This window comes from Panicum virgatum, chromosome 9N, assembly GCF_016808335.1.
Source record: "Panicum virgatum strain AP13 chromosome 9N, P.virgatum_v5, whole genome shotgun sequence".
NCBI classification, from domain to species: domain Eukaryota; kingdom Viridiplantae; phylum Streptophyta; class Magnoliopsida; order Poales; family Poaceae; genus Panicum; species Panicum virgatum.
Window position 1 is genome coordinate 733,762 of NC_053153.1, and position 22,335 is coordinate 756,096.

General features: G+C 44.0%; 1 protein-coding gene and 1 long non-coding RNA gene across 5 annotated transcripts; one reads left to right on the forward strand and one right to left on the reverse strand.

The window, feature by feature from the left end:
• Positions 1-365: 365 nt before the first annotated feature.
• Positions 366-18,601, reverse strand: LOC120687458. Of its 2 annotated transcripts, XR_005680744.1 has the most exons (6): positions 17,648-18,601; positions 17,138-17,233; positions 1,758-1,862; positions 1,582-1,687; positions 793-904; positions 366-702 (listed from the first exon to the last, which is right to left on the reverse strand). It is a non-coding gene; the product is annotated as an uncharacterized LOC120687458 (long non-coding RNA). The 2 variants fall into 2 exon arrangements; XR_005680743.1 differs by lacking the exon at positions 1,582-1,687 and having other exon boundaries at positions 17,648-18,596.
• Positions 18,602-19,021: 420 nt separating this feature from the next.
• LOC120687413 (protein BCCIP homolog) lies at positions 19,022-21,561 on the forward strand. Of its 3 annotated transcripts, none has more exons than XM_039969408.1 (8): positions 19,044-19,306; positions 19,388-19,521; positions 19,635-19,925; positions 20,026-20,235; positions 20,324-20,389; positions 20,616-20,708; positions 20,779-20,835; positions 21,247-21,561. In XM_039969408.1, the coding sequence occupies exons 1-8, from the start codon at positions 19,144-19,146 to the stop codon at positions 21,340-21,342; spliced, it is 1,110 nt and encodes a 369-aa protein (XP_039825342.1). In that variant the 5' UTR covers positions 19,044-19,143; the 3' UTR covers positions 21,343-21,561. The 3 variants fall into 3 exon arrangements, with proteins under 3 accessions (XP_039825343.1, XP_039825342.1, XP_039825344.1); XM_039969410.1 differs by having other exon boundaries at positions 19,169-19,306; positions 19,392-19,521; XM_039969409.1 differs by lacking the exon at positions 19,388-19,521 and having other exon boundaries at positions 19,022-19,306.
• The last annotated feature ends 774 nt before the right edge of the window (positions 21,562-22,335 follow it).

Below are 22,335 nucleotides of genomic sequence, written 5' to 3' on the forward strand. Positions count from 1 at the left end.
CGCCGATTCTCTTTGTGAGTAGTATTTTATTACTAGAACATTAGTCGCGAGCCCTACTGTTTAAACAATTAAATATAAATAAATAGATGGTAATAAAATGAACAAATAAGCATAAGTAAATCGAAAATAATGAAATGTGATGAATGGCATGCACGATATTCTCTCTGCTTTTATTTACTATCGTATTAAGTTTGTCCTAAGTCAAGCTTACAAAAAATAATAATAATATTTATAACCCCAAATTTATTTTGACCATAAAATATATATTAATAGTGCATATGTTGGATAGTATAATTATTGTTATATCTCTCTACAGACTTGATCAAAGTTAATCAAGTTTGACTTGGGACAAATTCAATACAATATGTGAATAAAAAATGGAGTATAGGATAATTTCAATACAAAATCACATCATATGGTAATAAATACATGGTTAATATGCTAACATTTGAGCAGCGTGGGTACACTATCCATCAAAGGTGTCTATCCAGTATTATAGTGTGTAAATAAATAGTCAAGATGGTTTGCCTGGAGTACAATTCGAGTCATTTTAAGAGGGATCATAACCACATGATACCAATCAGATCACAATATGCCATTCTTTCCTATCTTAATTGCCTCCAAGATCTTGCTAAACTCGAGCTTGTCCTCATTCTTGACAGTGGTAAAGCACAGCACAGATGCGGTCTTCTTGTGAACAATCTGCATGCCATTATTTGTAAAGTTTCAGCGTTCATTTCAGACAACCATTGATCAAGTCACCAACCTCAAATCACAGTGTAGAAAACGTACCGATCCAAGGAGAGCCTTTCCTTTTAACAATGCAGTAAGGGAACTCCATCATCCTGCACAGAAGCTCAATCGGATCCACATCATGAGCAATGACAACAAGCTGGGCCTTGTTCTGGAGAAAGAAAAAATTCAAATCAACATTGTCAATACTTGTCGCCATGAAGGTGCAACCCTTTATTAGCAAGTAGTCAAGTACAACAGAGAAGCGATGTCCATCTAAATATATCCTAAGTCAAACCTTTATAATTTTACTTGCAATATCTATGGAATATCTCAAATAAAAAGAGTTATATATTATAACAATATATTTCCTAATGAATATAACAATGTCATATATCATGAAAGTATATTTCATAATGAATATAATAATGCCAATCTTATGCTACCAATCTATACAAATTATATAATGATGGTCAAAGTTAGACCGGTTGACTTAAGACAAACCTAAATGGACCTCATATTTATGATCAGAGGAATTATTGTATTGGTATTGTCCTTTCCAATTTCATGTAACCTCAACAAAAGTTTTATGTTTGCATTAGCTACAAGCTGCACATGTGGGGTTTATTTCAATAGAAAGGCATAAATTACAAGACCACTCAGCATCACCCATGCAGTTCTAAGAAAATAAAAAGTAACAATGTAAGACGATGCGAGTCCCAAGCCATGACTAGAAAAGAAAGACAACCCTAATAAAAGTTTCTGAATATTTGAAGAATGCCACTATTTTTTTCTAACTATCTGTTCATTTGAATGTCCAAAAAGGAACTGCTGTTAGGAGCTAGACACCTTTTCTACAGTTCATGCCGGCGCTTTCTTTCTAGAAAATGCTGCACGCTTTGCTAGAAGGAAGACACCAAATGTTGCAAATGAAATGGAAGCAAGCTGGTATAACCTATCAGAACATGCTATTAGCATCACGAGACCATAACTAAGACAAATACTGTTCTAAAGATTTTTCCTACCTGGATCATTTTCCAAGATTCAAGATAAGTTGGTGATCCATAAAATGATCCTTTATCTAGTTGCTGAATTCGAACAGTTCCAACATCATCTTTAATGGCCTGTTGCTATAAAATAATAATAAACAAAAGGAAAAGACAAAACATAATACATTAGACATGTCAACAAGAAGTAATGCAACAAAACATAGACCAATTAGTGATGCAAATACTACCTCACCAACAATCGTCAAAGAGGTTCTAGTTGGAAGAACCCTTTCAGTCCGTTTTATTCCGAGCATCTATAGGATTACTATCTAACCAGATGTTTATCTAATTATTGTCATTGTTGAAGATGTGATTAGACAAACCTTCAATCCTAGTAAATAATCTAGAGTTCCACGTACAAGTGTCTGCCCTGATTCCGTGAAAAACTCACTGGCAACAGTTAAAATCAAACCAGCTGCAGCACGAGCACCAACCACATAGACACGTCTAGTTCCATCATCCTAGTGATATTTAAAGATTAGAGAAACATCCCACTTGCAAATTGTGGATAAGTTATTTTTCTTTTGCCTGAAAGATCCATATACTGAATATGGAACAGCCATTTTCATTTTCATCCTGAGCTGTAATAATTAATGTTTAAATACCAATTGGGTATATCTTAGGCTCAGAGTTATCATCTATTTTGGACAAGAAGCTCAACAATGCCTAAGCTAGGATCTAATTTTGGGCCTGAGTCTGTCCTCTCAGTTTGCAATGATCTCAAATCAAGCCATCTCCACTCCAAAAAAGTTTCTAAAAGTAAAAAATCTTCACCACATGGGGATGACCCAACACTACGAATCATTTATGGGAATAGCCAATACTAATAATTCATTCTTGAAACCTACTGAACCCAATTAGCTTGAAGCCTTGAATGTTATTGTAACACCCCAGGTGTTTAATTAGTTAAACCAGGGTCGTTAGCACCAAATCATGTACTCTTAACCAAGAAACGTCGCCATAAATAAATGTGTGTATGTGTGTATGTACTTGTACTTTGGGTGGGATACATCTGGTAGGGTAGTAGTGTAATTTTTTATACTCACCATGAAATGCAAAATAAAATGCATCAATATCTTTTATAGGTGATGTTAGAATTTTGGCATGAAGAATTAAATTCCAATTGAATAAGGTCACATGAAATGTTGAATAAATTCAAATTTTACCAAACGTGATTTGTAAATAATTTTTGATCCATAGCTTAAACGAAATTTTTCCCAAAACCAAATTTGTAGCATTTTCAATGTGAAACAACTTTCATGTTCAAATATTTTCGAGTTTCCATACAAAAGTTGAAGAAAATTTGAATTCAAACTCGAATCGACTAATAACGTACTTTCGTCGGGATTTCAAATTAACTTTTGATTTGAGTCTCAAACGATTTGGTTCCTGAAACGAAAAGTGTAGAATTCAAAATTCTCTACAACTTTCATATTCAAAGTTTTTCACGTTTCAAAAGAAAATTTTGAGAAAAATTGGATTTTGACTCGGACAATTTCCTTTCTCTCTCTCTTTCTCTCTCTCTCTTTCTCTCTACTCTCTCTGTTCTCTCTCTCGCTCCCCTGTTCGGCGCTGGTCGAGCCGTGGTCGCCGTTCGAGTCAAGGCCACCGGCCACGCGCCGTGCCCTCGCCGCGCCCCGTCCCTAGCCTCTCCCGTAGCTTCTCGGTCTCTCCACGCGTCGTCATCCCCTGCACGCACGTCGAGGATGGCCGCCGAACCGCCACGGCGACGCCGTGACGACCCGGCCGACTGCGCCTCGCCCCTTCTCGCGTCCTTGACCGCCTAGACCATTCCCGCGAGCTCTGAGCTGTCCTCACCCTTCTCTCCTTCCTTCCTGAGCGCGAGCGCCGAGCTCCGTTGCCCCTGTTGCCCGGGAACAGCCGCCGCCGCCACCATGGCCGCCGCCCCCTTGGCCGCCGCCCCCTCCTAGGCCGCCGCGGAGTCCCTACTCCACCCTTCCTCACGCCCAAATGACCCCGTAGCTAGCTTCCTTGGCCTCCACCGGTGCTCCCCGACCCGCTTGCCACCGTCCAGAGCCACCGCACCGCCGCCGCCGTCGCCTACCGCCGCCGCCGGAGCCCCTGCTCCGCGGGGAACCCCCAAGCCGGCCTCCCCAACCCCGTCCAAGACCATCTACAGGTCCCTCTCGACGTCCTCTTGCTCCTCCCCCTGCTCCCCCTCGCCGCCGGTGATCGCAGGCGCCGGATTGCGCCGCCCGCCGCCTCCTCTGCTTCCCAAACCGGCCAGGGACCCAAGTTGAAAAGAAAATAGAAGTCCAGGGGCCTATGCGCAAAAAGTTCTTTCTTTTCTCTTTTGTTTTCAAAACAGCAAACTTTGAAAATTCCTATAAATTCGTAGAAAAATCAGAAAAATTCAAATCCAAATGTTCTGGAATACTTGCAGCAAGATCTACAACTTTCATTACATGCACATGTTTATTTTCTGTATATATTTTAATCTATGAAAAAGATTAGATTTCATAGACTATATTTATTCTAGGAGTTCTACTTAGCATCTATGGGTGATTTTTGGTTGGTATATAATCCATGCCATGCTTAGTTTTGTGTAAAAATTTGAGCACCAGTTAACACTTGTAACTAGATGAAACCCTAGTCTTGGCTAGATCTAGTAGAATAACTTATATTTTTATTTCTAGATGTTCTCGTATATATAATTGTATGACACTTTTTCTGTGTACTTGAAATACTAAATGAGAACTACTGTCCAAGTTTCATTATTTTTAGATTTATGTAGCTAGCTCTGTGAATTAATCCTTAAAAATAGTGCTATTTTGTTATAAATAGTTGTTGCATCTGGAAAAATCTGATAATTTTATTGTGGCTTAGTCTTCAGAAGATAAGCTAGCATGTAAACTTTGAGAGCCAAAAACACTTTTTAACTCTCTATACTAATTAGTCTTGTTGTATGTGAGTTTAATTTGTCAATTTTATTACTCATGTTTTATGTCTAGAAAAATTCTGATAAATTTAAAGAGTGTTTAGGATCGTATGTGGACCTCTCTGTAAAAATTTGAGATACAAAAGTGTTGTAGTTTAATTTGTGTAAATGTTGTAGTTGCTGGAGCTATTTCTAACTTTTGAAGTATTGAAACGATTAGAGTATTTTATGAACTAAAACATATTAGATTTTACTCTATAAATGATTGCCCAGTAAATTATGAATGAAAGTGTTTCACTCTTTAACTTCGGGTTTTGTTTGAATTACAATTTTATAGTAAAGCAAGTTATAAGTTGTTATCATCACAACAACTCACCCATGTGCATTGCATCTCATATAGATACTACTACTCTCGCTGACGGAACATACGAGCTGGTGCCTGAGTCCGAGAGTGAGCAGCGTGAAGCTCGAGTTAATCTAACTGAAGCTGCGCAAGACCCGAACCCGATTTCGGAAGAGCCCAGATCCAGCTACGCCCAGGAAGGCAAGACCCGGAGCATGTCCTACTATTTTAAATTTATGCAACTTATTAGTGTTCCTATCTACTTGTGCATTAAGTTACAGGAGTTGATTGGAACCTTAGATGCATGATCCTAGGTACCTATGCTTGAACAATAGTATGTGTAGGTCGCTAGTTGGCTATGCTAATGGTTCGGTAGAAGTCGAGTGATTTCCTGTCACTCGCGAGAATTATAGGAGTTGGATGTTTACTACCTGCTGCAACTATAAGGCCTACGGGCGGGGCTGTGGTACTTGTGATGCCCTGTCTGTTTAGTGAAATTTGATAAGGCCGCAGTGTGTGGTAGTGGTGGTTAAGCGTTTGAACGTACTAACCACGTGCCGAGAAATATGGTAATCGGTAAGCATAAGTACCTGATTGGACCGGCAAGTGGACTTTACTTTCACCTTCTTTGAATGTCATTTCTCATGCGCGCACATGCGGGTGCAGAGTCGTCGTACTCTGTAGTCGAGGACGGTGACCCTGATCCACAACCCGGAAAGAAAGGGGAAATGTTGCACGTGTGACTCTGGGAGTAACCACGTGACGTGTGTTTAGGTCTGCCTTGCAAGGTTAACAAATTCGATTCGAATCGTCCGCCTCTCACAGATAATGGGACTGCTTTACTCTTCTGCCACATAGAGTAAGAAGTGGAAGATGATGATAATGATGAATTTGGTTGGTTGGATGGTAAAAGATAATTGTTTTCATCATGTATGCTTTTGGATAGACGCTCACCTAGAATGGTTAATTGAACTAGAACCTGAAAACTATAACCTGCAATTAAGAATCTACTCTTTACTGCTTTTCGGCAAAACAAACCCCTCAAGCCAAAAGCCTTGCATGTCTAGATAAAGGGCTAGGTATACCCTCAGTCGGGTAAGCCTTGCTGAGTATTAGAATACTCAGCCTTGCTTGTGGCTCATTTTGTTTCAGGAGATACCTTTGAGGACATGATTGCCAGTTTGACCTGGCCTTGCACTCTCCCACCTGGTTGGTCCGTGGAGTGGGATGTGTCCCCGGCCAATGATGACAAGAACGAGTGATGTCTTGTATCGGGCTTTCTCGAGACATCCATATCGTCGTTAGTTCTCGTGTTTACTTTCTGCTAAAATAAAGGACTCTGGTGAACTTCTTATATGTTGGTTTTGAAAAGTACTTTGTTAAATTTGGAACTTGGTTTGTAATTCTACTATTAAGTTAAACTCTGTGGTGTAATATATTGTGAGGTGTTCGATTCAGGTTTAAGTGGTTTAATCGGGAATTTTACCCGACGGGCCTCCGATGTGTTCCGTCTGCTGTGCGAGTTAAACCTAATTGCCTTTGTAATGATGGTTAGCGCACTTAAGCCAGTTTATGTCGGACGGTTCCGCCACAGCTGGTATCAGAGCCGAACAAAGCGTGCACCGGAGAATGTGACGAGTTTTTGAAGGATTTTACTAAAATTTTGACCATAACAATTGCGTTTGCAAAATACGTTGGTTCGTTAAGGATGGTGCCTAGTTTGTAAAGCCCTAGGGGAATTATGGGAAGTTACTAGGTGGCTATCTAACTTATGTCATTATATACCTGACTTCCAGCACTTTACTTTCCGTCAGATCTTATTTTTGTGCTCAATCAACCCTTAAATTTTATAACGACGCACCTACGCTAAGGTAAGAAGGTAAGGATCCTCAGTCAGCTGAGGGAGTCTGACCTTCCCGTCGGTGAAGCGAGCCGAACGTTGCCCTCAAGCAGTGGCTTACTTGAGGTGCTGCCAATATACCAACTATCGGTTGACTATATTGGGAGTAAATTATACTCAGTCAACTGAGGGAGTCTGACCTTCCCGTCGGTGATGCGAACCGAACGCTGTGCTCAAGCAGTGGCCTACTTGAGCTGCTGCCAATATATCGACTATCAGTCGATTATATTGGGAGTAGAGGAACTCGTGAATACGCTATCTCAGTGGCGTATGTTAACGTTGGCCATACGGCGGAAAATTGTATGGCTGCCGTTTCTATAGTGAATGGCCATGTATGGGTGAATATGTGGACAACTGCATATGCGTTACCCATGTGGCGTAGGACACATGGGGGCCGTTCGTGAGTGCTGGCACGAAGGGTCCAGTCGTGAATATTCATATATATATATATATATGCATCTTCTGCAGGTACACTAACCGCGATTACGTTAAGTTAAGAACGGTTAGAATTCGGCTAAACATATATAGGGAGAGACGTAATTTTGTGCTATGCTACCGGCGCTAATCCCGTAAGTCCAAAGTTATTTGGCAGTTGTTTGTTTTGTGAGGACGATTAGGTCGTGCATGCATCATGATCTTAAACTGGAAATCAATGAATGTACATGTGGGTAGTGGGGAATATTGAGTTTGGCACCTGAGTACGTGTTATTTTCACGGTTAAGGTCTATCTAGACTTTGTCTTGTCTGCCATGCCTAGATAGATGAAGTTGATGAGCTTAACAAAAGATCTTATTTTCAGAAGTACCTTAGAGCTGAATGCAACAGTTGTGGAATGTTAAATCATTCATCATGCAAGTTCTATTTTTTTCGGCAATTACACTTCTGCAATTTGGGGCATTGTGTACCACTTTCTCACAAAAGAGTTGTTGCATGTTCCAGATGGTGGGATCGACGCGTGCCAATCCGGAGGGTTTCGTGAACGCGAGTGGTAGTGGATCGCAGCAGCCGCCACCCCCACCACCAGGCATTGCGGAAGTCCTAGCCGCCCAGACTGAGTTGCTTCGCCAACTTGTCCAAGGGCAGCAGCGAGGTGGACACCACGCCCATCAACCTCAAGCTGCTGGTTATCAAGATTTCCTTGCAACCCAGCCCCCTCTGTTCAACAGGACAGAAGAACCACTGGATGCGGATGCTTGGATTCGCACAATCGAGTCCAAGTTTGCACTACTTCCGGTACCATGCTCGGAGGAAAATAAGGCTCGTATTGCCGCGCAACAGCTTCGCGGTTCAACGCGTCTTTGGTGGGACAATTACCATGGCATGCTTCCGGCCGATCATGTTGTTACTTGGAACGAATTCAAGAATGCATTTAGGGACCACCATATTCCAGAGGGTCTTATGGAAAGGAAACTGAATGAGTTCCTGGCTCTTACTCAAGGGACTCGTACGGTTATTCAATATGCCCAAGCTTTCAATGGTCTCTGTCAGTACGCGGGCTATCATGCCGACACAGATGTTAAGAAGCGTGACCGCTTTCGCAGAGGACTCAATACCAAGCTTAAGGAACGTCTGAATCCTATTAAGGTCGACACATATAATGAGCTGGTTAATCTGGCAATTACACAAGAGGATTGCATTGTGGCTCATCGTGCTGAGAAGAAGCGAAAGGCTCCACCTGGACCCTCGAGTGCTCCGTCACCGAGGTATCGTTTCGTGCAGAATGTTTCTCCTACAATTCCTCAGAAGGCCCCTCAGCCAGGGCATTGGGTTTTCAGACCACCACAGCAGCAGGGTGTAATGCGACCCCCTGTTCCTCAGCTAACTGGTCCCAGGCCAATTGCCCCAACACCAACCCGTCCAAGCGATAAAAATCGTTGCTTCAACTGTGGGAGTTCAGCTCATTTCGCCCGAGAGTGTCCGCAGCCTAATAAACAAGACTAGGGTCAAGGTTCTACTCAGAACAACCAGAACAAGGGAAAAAGGCAGACTATTCAGGTCAGGCAAGGGCGGGCCAACTTCACCACTCTTGCAGAACTACCTGAGGGAGCGCCAGTAATGATGGGTACATTTTCTATCCACAACAAGCCTGCAGTTACACTATTTGATTCCGGTGCATCCCATAGTTTTATTAATGCAAAATTTGGTGCAAAAGTGGGTTTGGATTTCTGTCACACAAAAGGGTCCTATATGATATCCACACCGGGTGGGAAGATTGCTTCAAATCAAATCATAAGAAACGTTCCAATCAAACTGGGTAGTAAAGTCATCAAAACCGATCTGATCTTGTTGGCACTAGAAGGCCTAGATATAATATTGGGAATGGATTGGATGACTCGGCATGGAGTGGCTTTGGACATTCCCTCCAGGGCCGTTGAAATAAATTCCCCGATCCAAGGAGCCACTACTCTTTATTTACCCTCCCAAGAGTGCACCAATTCTTGCGCATATGCCATGAGCGAATCCAGATTAGAAGAAATCCCAGTGGTATGCGAGTTTGCCGATGTTTTTCCGGATGACTTGCCAGGAATGCCACCGGATAGGGACATCGAGTTTATTATTGAGTTGCAGCCAGGCACTACACCTTTCTCAAAGAGGTCCTATAGAATGCCACCTAAGGAATTGACTGAATTGAAAATTCAACTTCAAGAACTTCTTGACAAAGGTTTTATTCGCCCTAGTGCATCACCTTGGGGTTGCCCGGCCCTATTTGTGAAGAAAAAGGACGATAGTTTGAGGTTGTGTGTGGACTACCGGTCTCTCAATGCGGTGACAATCAAAAATAAATATCCTCTTCCCCGCATTGATATTTTATTTGATCAGTTGGCTGGAGCTAGGGTGTTTTCCAAGTTGGATCTTCGCTCTGGATATCATCAGATCAAAATCCGACCCTGTGATATTTCTAAAACCGCCTTCTCTACAAGATATGGACTATATGAATATTTAGTTATGTTCTTTGGCCTCACAAACGCACCTGCATATTTCATGTATCTCATGAATTCGGTGCTCATGTCGGAGCTTGACAAGTTTGTTGTGGTTTTCATTGACGACATCCTTGTTTATTCCAAGAATGAGGAGGACCATGCCAAACACTTGCGCATCATTCTTCAACATCTTAGAGATCATCAGTTATATGCTAAGTTTTCCAAATGTGAATTTTGGTTAGACAGGGTGAAATTTTTGGGTCATACAATATCCAGTGAAGGCATAGCCATTGATCCTAGTAAGGTGCAAGAAGCGATGGACTGGAAACATCCTACTTCCGTTCATCAAATTTGCAGTTTTCTTGGTCTAGCTGGATATTATCGTCGATTCATTCCGGACTTCTCAAAAATTGCCAAGCCTATGACTGAACTGTTGAAGAAAGGAATGAAATTTGTCTGGGATGAAAGATGTGAGAAAGCTTTCCACACTTTAAGGGAGTTGCTGACTAAGGCCCCTGTCTTAGCTCAACCTGATAATGCCAAGCCCTTTGACGTGTATTGTGACGCGTCGGGTACGGGTCTTGGTTGTATGCTCATGCAAGACAATAGAGTCATTGCCTATGCTTCACGATCTCTTCGGCCCCATGAGCAGAACTATCCTACTCATGACCTCGAGTTAGCAGCCGTCATTCATGCTCTAAAGATTTGGAGACACTATCTTATGGGCACTCATTGCAATATCTACACAGACCATAAGAGTCTCAAATATATCTTCACCCAAGCCGATCTAAATATGAGACAAAGAAGATGGTTGGAATTAATCAAAGACTACGATCTCGAGGTGTGTTGGTCCCTGCAATCAAGGGCCAGGTAAGCAACCTGGTCACCTTCCTCTCCCTCTCCTTAGCTCCAAGGTAGAAGAAGAGCTGAGCACTTCTGCACACACATATACTCTGCTGTCTGCTCTCTGCGCTGGCTGAGAGCTGAACACTAGAATGTGGCAAGAATGAACTGCCTTTTCTCATTGCATTGCATTCATATTTATACACCATTGCTACCTACTCTAAGGTGCTACCAGTTATGGCTAATAACTTCTATCACTATCTGAACATTAGTGGCCTAGAGCCATAAGTCAACAAAGGCTGCAAGTCAACAAAGGCTGCTAGCAAACTGCAGACTTCCTTGACCAAAATCAGAAAAGGGACAGCTGCAGATTAAGTCTTACAAGGTGCACTACCATCCGGGCAAGGCCAATGTAGTCGCGGATGCACTAAGCCGCAAAATTCATTGTAATTGCCTAACTGTGGAATCTTATGACCAGACACTGTGTTCTGAAATGAGAAGACTCAATTTGGAAATGGTTCCCCAAGGCACTTTAAACCACATTTCCATTGAACCAACCCTCCACGATCAAATTATCATGGCGCAACTACATGATGAAGGTATTAAAATCATCAAGTAGAAGCTCTCCCAAGGGGAAGAAAGATATAAATGTTTCCGCCAGGACCACAATGGAATTCTATGGTTTGAAATTCGTATAGTCGTTCCAAAGAATCATGAGCTCCGAAAGCAAATCCTCGATGAGGCACACCTTTCCAAGTTCTCCATCCATCCAGGCACTAACAAAATGTATCAAGATCTTAAACAAAACTTCTGGTGGACTAGGATGAAAAGAGAAATTGCTAAGTATGTTTCCGAATATGATACCTGTCGGCGAGTAAAAGCCAGCCACTTGAAGGTAGCAGGCCCTCTTCAACCTTTGTCTATCCCATCATGGAAATGGGAAGACATAAGTATGGATTTCATTGTGGGATTGCCAACTACATCCCAAAAGCACGACTCCATTTGGGTTATCGTGGATAGACTTACAAAGACGGCTCATTTCATTCCAGTGCACACCACCTATAATGCCAAGAAATATGCCGAGATTTATCTCGATCGCATTGTTTGCCTACATGGCGTACCTAAAACGATCATTTCTGATCGTGGTACTCAATTCACAACACGCTTTTGGGAATAATTGCAAGCTTCTCTTGGTACCAAACTGATTCGAAGCTCAGCTTATCATCCTCAAACCGATGGACAAACAGAGAGAATAAACCAAATTTTAGAAGACATGTTGAGGGCTTGTGTCATTCACTTTGACAAGAGTTGGGATAAGTGCTTATCTCTAGCAGAATTTTCGTACAACAATAGCTATCAAGAGAGTCTGAAAATGGCACCATTTGAGGCCTTGTATGGTCGAAGATGCCGTACTCCTTTGAGCTGGTCGCAAGTCGGAGAACGAGTGGTATTTGGACCTGATCTTGTAAACGAGGCAGAGGAAAAAGTGAGGGTAATCCAAGCAAATCTTAAGGCGGCACAATCTAGGCAAAAGAGCTATTTCGACAAAAGAAGAGATCCCTTGCAATTCGAAGTTGGAGATCATGTATATCTTCGGGTTTCCCCAACCAGGGGTGTACAAAGATTTGGAGTGAAAGGAAAACTAGCTCCCAGGTACGTTGGTCCCTATGAAATCATCGAAACTTGTGGACCCGTGGCCTATAGAGTGAGACTTCCTCCGCAACTATCCACCATACACGACATCTTCCATGTTTCCCAGCTTAAGAAATGTGTCCGAGTTCCCACGGAGATTGTCGAACAAGAGGATATACGGGTAGAACCGGACCTTTCCTATGTGGAATATCCTATCAAAGTTCTGGATCGGAAAGAAAGGGTAACAAGAAGAAAAGTAGTTAAAATGTACAAAATCCAGTGGAGTCATCACACTGAAGAAGAAGCCACTTGGGAGACTAAACTTATCTAAATGAACATTATCGTGGTTTTCTAGCTTCCCTCCAAGGTACACATACCTTCCACACTTAGCCTATTTACTCGAATCTCGGGTCGAGATTCTTTTTAAGGGGGGTAGGCTGTAACACCCCAAGTGTTTAATTAGTTAAACCAGGGTCATTAGCACCAAATCATGTACTCTTAACCAAGAAACATCGCCATAAATAAATGTGTGTATGTGTGTATGTACTTGTACTTTGGGTGGGATACATCTGGTAGGGTAGTAGTGTAATTTTTCATACTCACCATGAAATGCAAAATAAAATGCATCAATATCTTTTATAGGTGATGTTAGAATTTTGGCATGAAGAATTAAATTCCAATTGAATAACGTCACATGAAATGTTGAATAAATTCAAATTTTACCAAACGTGATTTGAAAATAATTTTTGATCCATAGCTTAAACAAAATTTTGCCCAAAACCAAATTTGTAGCATTTTCAATGTGAAACAACTTTCATGTTCAAATATTTTCGAGTTTCCATACAAAAGTTGAAGAAAATTTGAATTCAAACTCGAATCGACTAATAACGTACTTTCGTCGGGATTTCAAATTAACTTTTGATTTGAGTCTCAAACGATTTGGTTCCTGAAACGAAAAGTGTAGAATTCAAAATTCTCTACAACTTTCATATTCAAAGTTTTTCACGTTTCAAAAGAAAATTTTGAGAAAAAATGGATTTTGACTCGGTCAATTTCCTTTCTCTCTCTCTTTCTCTCTCTCTCTTTCTCTCTACTCTCTCTGTTCTCTCTCTCGCTCCCCTGTTCGGCGCTGGTCGAGCCGTGGTCGCCATTCGAGTCAAGGCCACCGGCCACGCGCCGTGCCCTCGCCGCGCCCCGTCCCTAGCCTCTCCCGTAGCTTCTCAGCCTCTCCACGCGTCGTCATCCCCTGCACGCACGTCGAGGATGGCCGCCGAACTGCCACGGCGACGCCGTGACGACCCGGCCGACTGCGCCTCGCCCCTTCTCGCGTCCTTGACCGCCTAGACCATTCCCGCGAGCTCTGAGCCGTCCTCACCCTTCTCTCCTTCCTTCCTGAGCGCGGGCGCCGAGCTCTGTTGCCCCTGTTGCCCTATGGCCGCCGCCGCCGCCATGGCCGCCGCCGCCGCCATGGCCGCCGCGGAGTCCCTACTCCACCCTTCCTCACGCCCAAACGACCCCGTAGCTAGCTTCCTTGGCCTCCACCGGTGCTCCCCGACCCGCTTGCCACCGTCCAGAGCCACCGCACCACCGCCGCCGTCGCCTACCGCCGCCGCCGGAGCCCCTGCTCCGCGGGGAACCCCAAGCCAGCCTCCCCAACCCCGTCCAAGACCATCTACAGGTCCCTCTCGACGTCCTCTTGCTCCTCCCCCTGCTCCCCCTCGCCGCCGGCGACCGCAGGCGCCGGATTGCGCCGCCCGCCGCCTCCTCTGCTTCCCAAACCGGCCAGGGACCCAAGTTGAAAAGAAAATAGAAGTACAGGGGCCTCTACGCAAAAAGTTCTTTCTTTTCTCTTTTGTTTTCAAACAGCAAACTTTGAAAATTCCTAGAAATTTGTAGAAAAATCAGAAAAATGCAAATCCAAATGTTCTGGAATCCATACAGAAAGATCTACAACTTTCATTACATGCACATGTTTATTTTCTGTATATATTTTAATCTAGGAAAAAGATTATATTTCATAGACTATATTTATTCTAGGAGTTCTACTTAGAATCTATGGGTGATTTTTGGTTGGTAGCTAATCCATGCCATGCTTAGTTTTGTGTAAAAATTTGAGCACCAGTTAACACTTGTAACTAGATGAAACCCTAGTCTTGGCTAGATCTAGTAGAATAAATTATATTTTTATTTCTAGATGTTATCTTATAGATAATTGTATGAAACTTTTTTTGTGTACTTGAAATACTAAATGAGCACTACTGTCCAAGTTTCATTATTTTTAGATTTGTGTAGCTAGCTCTGTGAATTAATCCTTAAAAATAGTGCTATTTTGTTATAAATAGTTGTTTCATCTGGAAAAATCTGAGAATTTTATTGTGGCTTAGTCTTCAGAAGATAAGCTAGCATGTAAACTTTGAGTGCCAAAAACACTTTTTAACTCTCTATACTAATTAGTCTTGTTGTATGTGAGTTTAATTTGTCAATTTTATTACTCCTGTTTTATGTCTAGAAAAATTCTGATAAATTTAAAGAGTGTTTAGGATTGTATGTGGACCCCTCTGTAAAAATTTGAGATACAAAAGTATTGTAGTTTAATTTGTGTAAATGTTGTAGTTGCTGGAGCTATTTCTAACTTTTGAAGTATTGAAACTCAACCCTAGAGTATTTTATGAATTAAAACATATTAGATTTTACTCTATAAATGATTGCCCAGTAAATTATGAATGAAAGTATTTCACTCTTTAACTTCGGGTTTTGTTTGAATTACAATTTTATAGTAAAGCAAGTTATAAGTTGTTATCATCACAACAACTCACCCATGTGCATTGCATCTCATATAGATACTACTACTCTCGCTGACAAAACATTAGAGCTGGTGCCCGAGTCCGAGAGTGAGCAGCGTGAAGCTCGAGTTAATCTAACTGAAGCTGCGCAAGACCCGAACCCGATTTCGGAAGAGCCCAGATCCCCGATTTCAGAAGAGCCCAGATCCAGCTACGCCCAGGAAGGCAAGCCCCGGAGCATGTCCTACTATTTTAAATTTATGTAACTTATTAGTGTTCCTATCTACTTGTGCATTAAGTTACAGGAGTTGATTGGAACCTTAGATGCATGATCCTAGGTACCTATGCTTGAACACTAGTATGTGTAGGTCGCTAGTTGGCTATGCTAATGGTTCGGTAGAAGTCGAGTGATTTCCTGTCACTCGCGAGAATTATAGGTGTTGGATGTTTACTACCTGCTGCAACTATAAGGCCTACGGGCGGGGCTGTGGTACTTGTGATGCCCCGTCTGTTTAGTGAAATTTGATAAAGCCGCAGTGTGTGGTAGTGGTGGTTAAGCGTTTGAACGTACTAACCACATGCCGAGAAATATGGTAATCGGTAAGCATAAGTACCTGATTGGACCGGCAAGTGGACTTTACTTTTACCTTCTTTGAACGTCGTTTCTCATGCGCGCACATGCGGGTGCAGAGTCGTCGTACTCTGTAGTCGAGGACGGTGACCCTGATCCACAAACCAGAAAGAAAGGGGAAATGTTGCACGTGTGACTCTGGGAGTAATCACGTGACGTGTGTTTAGGTCTGCCTTGCAAGGTTAACAAATTCGATTCGAATCGTCCGCCTCTCACGGATAATGGGACTGCTTAACTCTTCTGCCACATAGAGTAAGAAGTGGAAGATGATGATGATGATGAATTTGGTTGGTTGGATGGTAAAAGATAATTATTTTCACCATGTATGCTTTTGGATAGACGCTCACCTAGAATGGTTAATTGAACTAGAACCTGAAAACTATAACCTGCAATTAAGGATCTACTCTTTACTGCTTTTCGGCAAAATAAACCCCTCAAGCCAAAAGTCTTGCATGTCTAGATAAAGGGTTAGGTATACCCTCAGTCGGGTAAGCCTTGCTGAGTATTAGAATACTCAGCCTTGCTTGTGGCTCATTTTGTTTCAGGAGATACGTTTGAGGACATGATTGCCAGTTTGACCTGGCCTTGCACTCTCCCGCCTGGTTGGTCCGTGGAGTGGGATGCGTCCCCGGCCAATGATGACAAGAACGAGTGATGTCTTGTATCGGGCTTTCTCGAGACATCCATATCGTCGTTAGTTCTCGTGTTTACTTTATGCTAAAATAAAAGACTCTGGTGAACTTCTTATATGTTGGCTTTGAAAAATACTTTGTTAAATTTGGAACTTGGTTTATAATTCTACTATTAAGTTAAACTCTGTGGTGTAATATATTGTGAGGTGTTGTAATCTCTGGACTCGCCTTCGCGTGAGTTATGCTGCTTTGTTCGATTCAGGTTTAAGTGGTTTAATCGGGAATTTTACCCGACGGACCTCCGATGTGTTCCGTCTGCTGTGCGAGTTAAACCTAATTGTCTTTGTAATGATGGTTAGCGCACTTAAGCCGGTTTATGTCGGGCGGTTCCGCCACAGTTATAATATAAATATATTATTCATTCTTACATCAGGTGATTGAAAAGAGAATAAAGAAGTATAGTGTACCAGGAATATTCTACACACTGGACAAAGCCCCGGCATGCTAATTTATCAATCTATACACCTACACAGATTATTTGAAACTGAATAGTATTATCCTCAGAGAACACACACAGACCTATTGTTGTTCACTTGTTCTCATTTTTTTCACTTCTACTCAACTCTAAATCATTGGGATTTCTAGATCTGTCTCTAAGCTCTGAACAACTACACAACGTATCATTGGTTATAATCTCATGTACCGAATGTTGTGGCTATAAAAAAGTAGTGAGATGCTATGTTCATTAAGAAATTCACGAAACTGAGATTACCTCACCCGCTCCAATCTGGCGTCGCTACAAATTTTATTCGGGTCCACAAGATTTGATATCATATTCAACTCAGGATCCCCATTTCTTGACCAACTCCTGCAAACCAAAAGGATAGGGATTGAAATGAATTGTTGAAAAATATGAAATGAAACTGCACACTGAACAAGTAATCATATTCCCATCCAGAACATTATGGCAATTGGGCAATAGTCTTAAGTCTAAACAAAATCACCGCAGCTACGCACAAGCATAGTTACCTACATGTACCTGGGGGCTCAGTCAGATCAAATGCTGCGAAGAAACATAGAGAAAATAGGACAAAAATAATCCATGTCTACATGTAACACTTATAAACAGGCAAAAGAGCGTGTAATCGAGCCATGACAAGCACACCAAGCACACCGTCAAGAATCCACTAATAGATCAAGGGAATTAGGTGAAGATGTTCTCACCTTGCTGATATCAAGAAACTATAGATCAGAGCATGCAGAAACAAAGAAAATCCCTTACATTGCAGCTTTGCATCCAGCAGCCGCCGTCCCTCCGGGCGGCCGGCAGGCAGGTGCCGATCACCGAAGCGCGACCACGGCGAGAGGTAGGAGAGCACGACGGCGGCGCTGGCGGTGGAGCAGCACAGGTCCACGAGCGCCTCGCGTCGCGCCTTGCTCTCCTTCCTCCCCCTTCTTTCGCCTCACGAACTCAAGGTACCGCCTCTTGGCCTCCTCCTGGTCCCGCTCCCCTCCCCTCCTGGATGCCTTCATCGCCGCAGCGTGCCGGATCCCTCAGCGTTGACCGCAGCGCCGTCGGCGTCCTCGACATCGAGACAGTGACGCGGCCGGACCCCTCGGCGCATGCCACGGCGGCCTCGAACTTGCACCCGCCCAACACGACCGCGAAGCGCACCAGCATCTCGCCCGTGTACCAGTGTCAGTCCACGGACACTAGGCACCGGCCGAAGGGGAGACGCGCCGCCACAGGAGCAGAGGCCGGGACCGGCGCATGCACAGATGGAGGAGATCGATCTGAAACTTGGCCGGTCGAGGCGGAGGCGGAGGCGTCGGAGGCGGGGAGGAAGCGCAGGGGTTGGACGGATGGGATTCGTGCCGAGAGATCGGTGGTCTCGCCGCGGAGCCTGCGGCGGTGTGGCCGTGCAGCAGTGCCGCGGCGTAGGCCAGGAGGCGGGCGCGGCGCGGCCAGCTCCTAGTGGGCGCGGCGCGGCCGGTCGTGCCTCTGTCTCCTCCGCGCTGCCGCTGTCGATCGCGCTGCACGCAGGTCTGGCGACTCCACGACGGCCCGTGCCTCACGGAGGCCGGAGGGGTGAGGAGGGGTGCCGCCGGTGTAGAGAGAGAGGTGGGGTTGGGGAGAGGGCAGCGTGGATCTGCCGCGGGAGCTGGCGGTGGCGGAGGAGAGCAGGAGGAGCGCCAGCGGGCGGGGGTGGGGGCGGCGACGGAGGCGGACGGAGAAGGAGAAGGGGCGGTGGCGGCAGGGAGCATGAGAGGGGAGGGGATAGGGGGAACCGGGTGGAGGGAGAGGGGGTTATTGCAAAAATGGCCTGCGGGGTGTTTTTCATAAAAACGACAAGATTCTCGAGTTTTTTCTTCTTCGTGTTGAAATAAACTTTAGTTTGAGAGCCTACTCGAAAAATATGTGAACGTGGGTAGGGACATGCTAAATTTAGTTGCGATTATTATAAAATAGGAGGACTTTTCTGTAAAATGGCCAAAGCAAGAGCTGAACGCCACGTATCACCTTTTTCGCGTGGGATGCGGCGGTTTCCGATTCAAGGCACGGCACAAATGGATTGCGGCCCACTTGTGCTGCTGCTGACGGCTGCTGACGAATCCACGTGTCATAGCCCATTCAGGCCCGGCTCCACAGCATACAGGCCTAACCCACTCCATGCCCCATTCGAAGCAACCACACCGACCATCGATTCCCCCGGACTCAATAGCGCCGCCGCCGCCGCCGCCGCTCCGCTTGGTCCCCGGAGAGCTCAGAGGATTAGAATGCCCGCCGGACGAAAGCGCCCGGCTCCCTTCCTCGCCTTCTCCTCTTTCGCTCGCACCCTCATCTTCTCCACGCGCGCCGCAGCCGCCTCCTCAGGCCTTTCAAAACCTCTTCGTCTCCCCGACGACGCTACCACTTCCGCCGCCGGAACTTCTGGTCAAGGTACGCTTCTCTGCTCGTCCCCAAACCCGTAACCCCTAGGCCGCTCGAATTACGCCCCTCAATGCCTCCCTTGCTCCCCAGACAGCATGCCGCGCCCGCCGTCCAAGCGGGCCGAACCCTCCAACGACCAAGACCGCAGCAGCGAAAGCGAGGAAGAGAGCTTTAGCAATAGCGAAAGCGACGCCCAAGACGGGGAGGAGTCTTCGGAGGGAGAGGTCACCACCTACCTGGCACTTGGCCTCGCACCGGGAATTTTGATTTGATTTCCCCCTCAGGAATTGTTGTGCGGCGTTTGCTTTGCTCCTCTGATGCGGCCTGACACCTGCAGCTCCAGACGGTGCAAGCGGACTTCGCCTTCTTCGATCCCAAGCCGAGCGACTTCCACGGCGCCAGGCTGCTCCTCAAGACATACCTCGACTCCAAGCCCTGGGACCTCACTGGCTTCATCGACCTCATCCTTGCACAGACAACCGTTGGCACGATTGTCAAGTTGGCCGATGATGATGAGGAGGAGGAGGAGGAAGGGGAAGGGACCGCCGGTGACAAGACCGGTGCTGGTGCCAATGACGATGATGACCTGTTTGGTCTTATTAGCGTGCTAAATTTGGGACGCTACGCCGTATGCTCTCTTAAAATATACTAAACAAGATGTTCACATTTGATATTTTCTGCTCATTGCTATCTTCTGATTGAGAACACCTTGCTGCTCCTGATTTTAGGAGCACCGCTGCATCAAGGATCTTAAGGAGTATCTGCTAGCTGTTTGCTCTGACAAGGATACCAAGAAGCAGCTTAAGTCTCTGCTGGAAGAGAAAGCATCTAGTGTGGGCCTGATGGTGTGTCGCCGCTTTGTGAATTTCCCTTATGAGCTTGTGCCTAAGCTGTATGATGCACTCTTTGATGAGGTTTCCTGGGCAACAGAAGATGAGGTGATTTCCTGTTCTCCGAAAGACCACCTTATTTCCTGTCTACTTTTACTTGAATAATGAATTTGTTACTGTGTCTGCATGGCTGAAGCCAACACAAGAACTCCGGGACTCCTTCCGATTCAAACATTACCTGCTAATCGTCAGAATGCTTGAGGTGAGAAATATATTATGCTTTCCCTTTATCGCTTCTATCCTGTACCCATTGGCCTGAATGTTCAAGAAGGCTATGTTTTTATGCTCAGTAGAGGAGAACCATTTTAAGTTAAGATGTCATGTTTATCAACCAAATCAAGTATTTGTATCATCTTATATCTGAACGGGTGTTCAATTTTCTGTTGATTGTTAGGTCATTACTCACTCTTATCTTTTGTTGTGTGCAGAGGAAAATCCCTGCAAAACACAAAGCAAAGAACAGCAAAGATGACGATGAACCTATTATCTATCCAAAGTTGGAGGATGAAATTTTTAATGAGGTATCAAAGCATGCTATTCAGAAATTGGTTGTTTCTGTTATTGATGCTAACGAAATCTTTTCTTCCTCAGCTTAGCTCATGGTCGTTCACTTTCCCAATACGTTCTGAACAGTCACCTCAACAGGAGGTCAGTTGCATTTTATCATTTAATGCTTTATTCTCTCTTAAAATGTGTAAATGTCGACTGGTTCTCTTGTCTCTGTAGTACTATAAGTCAGTGTTTGGTTTTGCATGACAGCACTCATATGATGTCCCTAGAAACTGGAGAAAATGCTATTTGATGCATTATGATCTCTTGAAATGTGTGATTGTCGAGTGGTTCTCTTACCTGTATGCTACTATAAGTCAAGAATGTGAAGTTGGAAATTCTGTTCCTTACCACCTTTTCTTGAACTCATTGATTATAGGCCCTTCTGATGAACTATTTGTAATCTGCCATTAGTATCAGTAGCTGGATGCTTTGAAACGATAGTATATAGCTACCTGCCTGTAAAAAATGACATTTTTCCTAAACAGAACTTTCCGGCTGTTAATGCAGACGAAGAATTACAAAGAGATGGGCTTGGTGATGGCAGTTAAAGCTGAGGCAATCCCAAAATTCCGCAAGAAGCTGGAGGCGTTGGTGTCCGAATAGTAGTCCTTTTGAGCATTGCTGGCCATTGTGGAATTTTGCTGTTGTCCACATGGTATTTTGTTAATCAAAGTACAATTATGATTGCGACTGTGAAGTGTGAATGCATTCCTGCTGGCAATGCCATGGATGTAATGGTTTTCGTTTGAGAAGCAACTACTTATGTACTAATCCAATCTTTTTATGCATTGATATTAACATATTTTGATTGGTAGCCTCGTACATGTATCCACGAGCACTAAAGTTAGGTGATTTGGACCCTGGTACCAACCCAGGGAGTGGAAGTCTGTTTGATACATCGTTCATCAGTTAATTCAGTGCCAATTCTTTTGTCATGATTTTGTGAGAATGATTGGCTATAAAATTAGCACTTTTACACGTTTGAGTTGTGTATTAGATTTTTTTTTTGGAGAATCGGCCTCCTTTATTAAGCGGCTAGAGAATAAGAGTTACAAACACCCTCAGGTTTAATCTCAAATAAAAAAAAACACCCTCAGGTGGATCAATGAACCACACATGCGGCCTTGGTGCGAATGTGGACGCACATGTATTAGCAAAAGGTTCCTTGAGTTGTGTGTTAGATGTTGAGCATTCAACTTAAAGAATCACAAGAGTGAACAAAGCATGTTTCTGTTAGAACGGTTATCATTTGAGCTTTTGGTCTTTCGAGTTTTCTCTTATTAAATGTTGAGATTTCAGCCAAAAAGAAGCACAGAAATGAACAAATGCATATCAGAAGAGAAGTGCTCTTGATGAGAACCTGAAATTAAGGCCCGATCACTGAAGTCATTGAACGCTTACACTCAAAGCAACATGCATGTTAGCCATAGGCTAACCACTGCCTGCACGTGAGGCAAAGACGCTTAACATGTGGAAGCAAAAAATGTCAGTGCTCAACTGTATGACCATAACATTTTACCAGCAGGCTACACGCCGTGGAAGTTTTCTGACCATGCTCTATGAAACATCGATAGAGATTTTCAACAGGCAAACAAA